The following is a 5,158-nucleotide window of genomic DNA, read 5'->3' on the forward strand; positions in this document are numbered from 1 at the left end:
ATAAAGGAGTCCCCAGGTAGATGCAGCAAGTATTATTAGAGCTAAAGTAAGAGATAGACTCCAATACAATCAGAGCTGCGTACTTCAACACCACACTTTCTTCATTGGACATATCTTCCAGACAGAAAATAAACAAAGATACATTAGACTTATCTGCGCTATAGACCAAATGGATCTAACAGATATGTACAAAACATTTCATCCAATGGCTGCAGAATATACATTTTTTTTTCCTCAGCACATTGATCATTCTCAAGGACAGACCATATGTTAGGTCACAAAATATGTCTTAAACAATTGAAATTATATCAAGCATCTTCTCTGACCACAATGGAATAAAACTAGAAATCAATAATAAGAGAAATTTTTGGAAACTATACAAACACATGGAAATTGAACAATATGCTCCTGAATTATCAGTGGGTCAATAAAAAAATTAAGAAGCAGATTGAAAAACTCCTTGAAACAAGTGACATTGAACATACAACACACTAAAACCTATGGGATGCAGCAAAAGCATCCTTGGTCTATGTATCCTTGTTTGCAGATGATATAATCTTATATTTGGAAATATCTAAAGACTCCACAAAATAACTATTGGAATTATAAAACAAATTCAGTAAAGTTGAAGATACAAAATTACTATGCAAACATCAGTAGCATTGCTATATGTCAACAGTGAACAATGTGAAAAAGAAATTAAAAAGTAATCCCATATTTAATATTGAGAGAAGTTTATAGCTATCAGAACCTATATCAGAAAAGAAGAAAAACTTCAAATAAAAAATCTAAAGATGCATCTTAAAGAACTAGAAAAGTAATAGTGAACTAACTTCAAAATTAGCAGAGGAAAAGAAATAATAAAGATCAGAGCAGAAATAAATGAAATTGAAACAAAAATATACAAAAGATCACTGAAACAAAAAGTTGGTTTTTTGAAAAGTTAAACAAAATTGACAAACCTTTAGCCAGACTAAAAAAAAAAAAAGAGAGAAGATCTAAATAAATAAAATCAGAAATGACAAAGGCAATACTGCAACTGATACTGCAGAAATTCAGAGGATCATTAGTGGCTACTATATGCCAGTATATGCCAATAAGTTGAAAAATCTAGAAAAAATGGTCAAATTCCTAGACAGGAACAACCCACCAAGATTACATCAGGAAGACATCCAAAATTTGAACAGACCATTTCCAGTAATGAAAGCCCAGGACCCAGTGGCTTCACTGTTGAATTCCACCAAACATTTAAAGAACTAACACCAATCCGACTCAAATTATTCCAAAAAAAAAATAGAGGAGGAGAGAATACTTTCAAATGCATTTTGTAAGGCCAGTATTACACTGATACCAAAACTAGACAAAGACACATAAAAAATAAATAAGTAAATAAATAAACTACAGACCAATACTTCTGATATATATGGATGCAAAAATCCTCAACAAAATACTAGCAAACATAATTCGACAATACATTAAAAACATCATTAATCATGACCAACTGGGATTTATCTTTGTGATACACAGATGGTTTACCATATGTAAATCAATCAACGTGATACATCATATCAGCAGAATGAAGGAGAAAAACCATATGATTATGTAAATTGAGGCTGAAAAATTATTTGATAGAATTTAATATCCATTCATGATTTAAAAAAAACCCTCAAAAGACTGGGACTAGAAGTAACATACCTCGACTGTGCCAACATGGTGGCGCCCAGGTCCTAATTTGAGAAACGTGCACCTTGACTAATTCGGTTTTCTGTGGTTACGAGAGAAGAGCCCGGTTTATCGCCAGGGGCAGTCCCCAGGGCTGCCGAATCCAGCAGCGATGGAGAGCGGCACCGGGCCCTGCGGAGAAGAGCGCCCACGTGAAGTCCAGCAGACGACAGTCACTGAGGGGGCTGCCAAAATCCCAGCGCCAACGAGGTCTTTTATAACCTTGTGCAGGAATTCAATGGGGACATGACGTGCTATGATCATCCAGTTTGCTCGCATTCAGCTTGGGGCCAAAGGAATCCAGATCAAGGTGCCAGGAGAGAAGGATACACAAAAGGTGGTCGTGGACTTGTCAAAGCAAGAGGAGGAAAAGGTTGAACCGAAAGGGAGTGAAAACCTGGCCTCAGGAGACCAGCCTCGCACAGCGACCGTGTGGGAGATCTGTGAGGAAGGCCTGCATGTGCTGGAAGGCCTGGCAGCTTCAGGCCTACTTTCCATTCGATTTGCCCTAGAGGTGCCTGGGGCTCAGATCTGTGGTTGCAAACGATACCTCTGCCGGGGCTGTGGATCTCATACGCTGGAATGTGCAGCTCAATGACGGGCCCACCTGGTACAGCCCAGCCAAGTAGATGGCTGGATGCTGATGTACCAGCACCAGAGGGTGTCGGAGAGGTTCGACGTCACCCATCTGGACCCCTATGGCAGTCCTGCCCCCTTCCTGGATGCAGCTGTGCTGGCTGTGAGTGAAGGAGAGTTGCTGTGCGTGACCCGCACGGACACGGCGGTGCTGGCGCGGAACAGTGGGGAGATGTGTTACAGCAAATTCGGTGCCATGGCCCTCAAGAGCCGGGCCTGCCACGAGATGGCCCTGAGAATTGTCCTGCACAGCCTGGACCTCCGCGCCAACTGTTACCAGCGCTTCGTGGTACCGCTGCTTAGCATCAGCGCCGACTTCTACGTGCGTGTTTTTGTCCGTGTCTTCACCGGCCAGCCCAAGGTTAAGGCCTCAGCCAGCAAGCAGGCCCTGGTGTTCCATTGAGTGGGCTGCGGGTCCTTCCACCTTCAGCGCCTCGGCAAAGCGTCAGGAGTCCCCCGCGGCCGGGTCAAGTCCTCTGTAGCCTGTGTTCCCCCCGTGACCCCGAGCGTGAACACTGTGGGCAGCGACACCAGCTTGGTTGCTCCGTGTGGGCAGAGCCCATCCATGACCTGGATTTCGTGGGCTGTGTCCTAGAGGCTGTGAGCGCTAACCCCGGCCGCTTCCACACCTCGGAGCGGATGCCAGAGGGTCCTGAGCGTCATGACTGAGGAGCTCCCAGAGGTGCCTCTGCACTACACCCTGGACCAGCTGAGCAGCACCATCCTCTGCCACACGCCCAGCCTCCTGCCGTTGCGGTCGGCCCTCCTCCACGCTCACTTCCGGGTTTCGCTCTCCCACGCCTGTAAGAACGCTGTGAAGACGTATGCCCCGCCTCCGCCCTCTGAAACATCATGCGCTGCTGGAAGAAGGAATGTCCGGTGAAACAGGAGCGACTCTCAGAGACCAGCCCAGCGTCCCGCATTCTCAGTGTGGAGCCCAGGCTGCAGGCCAACTTCACCATCCGGGAAGATGCCAACCCCAGCTCCCGCCAGCGACGACCCAAGCGCTTCCGGGCCAACCCGGAAGCCAACTGGGGCCCGCAGCCTCATGCCTGGCCAGGGAGCAAGGCTGCCGGCGAAGCTATGGAGGAGAGACGCAGGCTGCTTCCTAAGGAGTGGAAGGAGCCGCCTGAGGACAGGGCCCAGCGAGCTGCCCTGCTCAAGACATTTCCTTGCAAAAGGGTTAAGGAGGGGGGCGGGGCGCGGTGGCTCACGCCTGTAATCCCAGCACTTTGGGAGACCGAGGCGGGCGGATCACGAGGTCAAGAGATCGAGACCAACCTGGCTAACACGGTGAAACCCCGTCTCTACTAAAAATACAAAAAATTTAGCCGGGCGTGGTGGCGGGCGCCTGTGGTCCCAGCTATTTGGGAGGGTGAGGCAGGAGAATGGCGTAAACCCGGGAGGCGGAGCTTGCAGTGAGCCGCGATCACGCCACTGCACTCCAGTCTGAGTGACAGAGCGAGAGACTCCGTCTGAAAAAAAAAAAAAAAAGGGTTAAGGAGGGTACCTGTCAATGCGGGGACCAGTGCTGCTACTCCCACAGCCCTCTGACACCCGGGGTCTCTGCTGATGCTGCACTTGACTGTCCAGAGACCTCCAACCACAGACCCCCTGGACCTGGGGCTGCCACTGGGCCCGGAATAGACTGAACCAATAAAGAGATGTCGGCTGGGCGCAGCGGCTCACGCCTGTAATCCCAGCACTTTGGGAGGCCGAGGCGGGCGGATCACGAGGTCAAGAGATCGAGACCGTCCTGGCCAACATGGTGAAACCCTGTCTCTACTAAAAATACAAAAAATTAGCTGGGCATGGTGGCACACGCCTGTAGTCCCAGCTACTCGGGAGGCTGAGGCAGGAGAATCGCTTAAACCCAGGAGGCAGAGGTTGCAGTGAACCGAGATGGCGCCACTGCACTCCAGCCTGGCAACAGAGCGAGACTCCGTCTCAAAACACACACACACAGAGAGAGAGAGAGGTCACGTAACCTTCTCCCGATTAAAAAGAAAAAAGAAGTAACATACCTCAACATAATAAAAGTCATATATGACACACACACCCACAGCTAGCATCACATTGAGTGGGGAAAAGATGAAAGCCTTTCTTCTAAGATCTGGGACATAAAAAGGTTGCCCACTTTCACCACTGTTATTTAACATAGATTTCAAAGTCCCAGCTAGAGCCATCAGACAAGAGAAAGAAACAAAGTTCATCCAAATTGGAAAGGAAGAAGTCAAATTATTTTTGTTTGCAGATGATATAATCTTATATTTGGAAAAATCTAAAGACACCACAAAATAACTATTAGAATTACTAAACAAATTCAGTAAAGTTACAGACACAATATCAATATACAAACATTTCCAGGTCATTGGTCTAAGCAAAAATTTATTGAGTAATACCTCACAAACACAGGTAACCAAAGTAAAAGTGGACAAATGGTATCACATGAAATTTAAAAGCTTCTGCAGAGTAAAGCTTACAATAAACAAAGTGAAGAGTCAACCCACAGAACTGGAGAAAATATTTGCAAACTTCCCAAATTCAAACAACTCTATGGGGAAAAAAAACCGAATAAATCTATCCCCAAATCCCAAAATGGGCAAAAGATGTGAAAAGATATTGCTCAAAAGAAGACATACAAATGGCAACAGGCATATGAAAAGGTGTTCAACATCATTGATCATCAGAGAAATGCAAATCAAAACTACAATGAGATATCATCTCATCCCAGTGTAAAATGGCTTATATGCAAAAACAGGCAATAACAAATGTTGTGAGGAAGTGGAAAAAAGGGAAT

The 5,158-nt window shown here is 46.2% G+C and overlaps 1 protein-coding gene across 1 annotated transcript; it reads left to right on the forward strand.

Moving 5' to 3' along the window:
• Window positions 1-1,796: 1,796 nt before the first annotated feature.
• On the forward strand, window positions 1,797-4,489 carry LOC100991487 (tRNA (guanine(26)-N(2))-dimethyltransferase). Its single transcript, XM_034949979.3, is given in 9 exon segments — window positions 1,797-1,913; window positions 1,916-1,976; window positions 1,978-2,242; window positions 2,244-2,319; window positions 2,322-2,864; window positions 2,867-3,000; window positions 3,002-3,179; window positions 3,182-3,540; window positions 3,861-4,489. Coding segments are annotated over 9 exon segments (1,845 nt in total). The 5' UTR covers window positions 1,797-1,834; the 3' UTR covers window positions 4,011-4,489.
• The last annotated feature ends 669 nt before the right edge of the window (window positions 4,490-5,158 follow it).

The sequence above is a fragment of the Pan paniscus genome, chromosome X (assembly GCF_029289425.2).
Source record: "Pan paniscus chromosome X, NHGRI_mPanPan1-v2.0_pri, whole genome shotgun sequence".
Classification (NCBI taxonomy): Eukaryota; Metazoa; Chordata; class Mammalia; order Primates; family Hominidae; genus Pan; species Pan paniscus.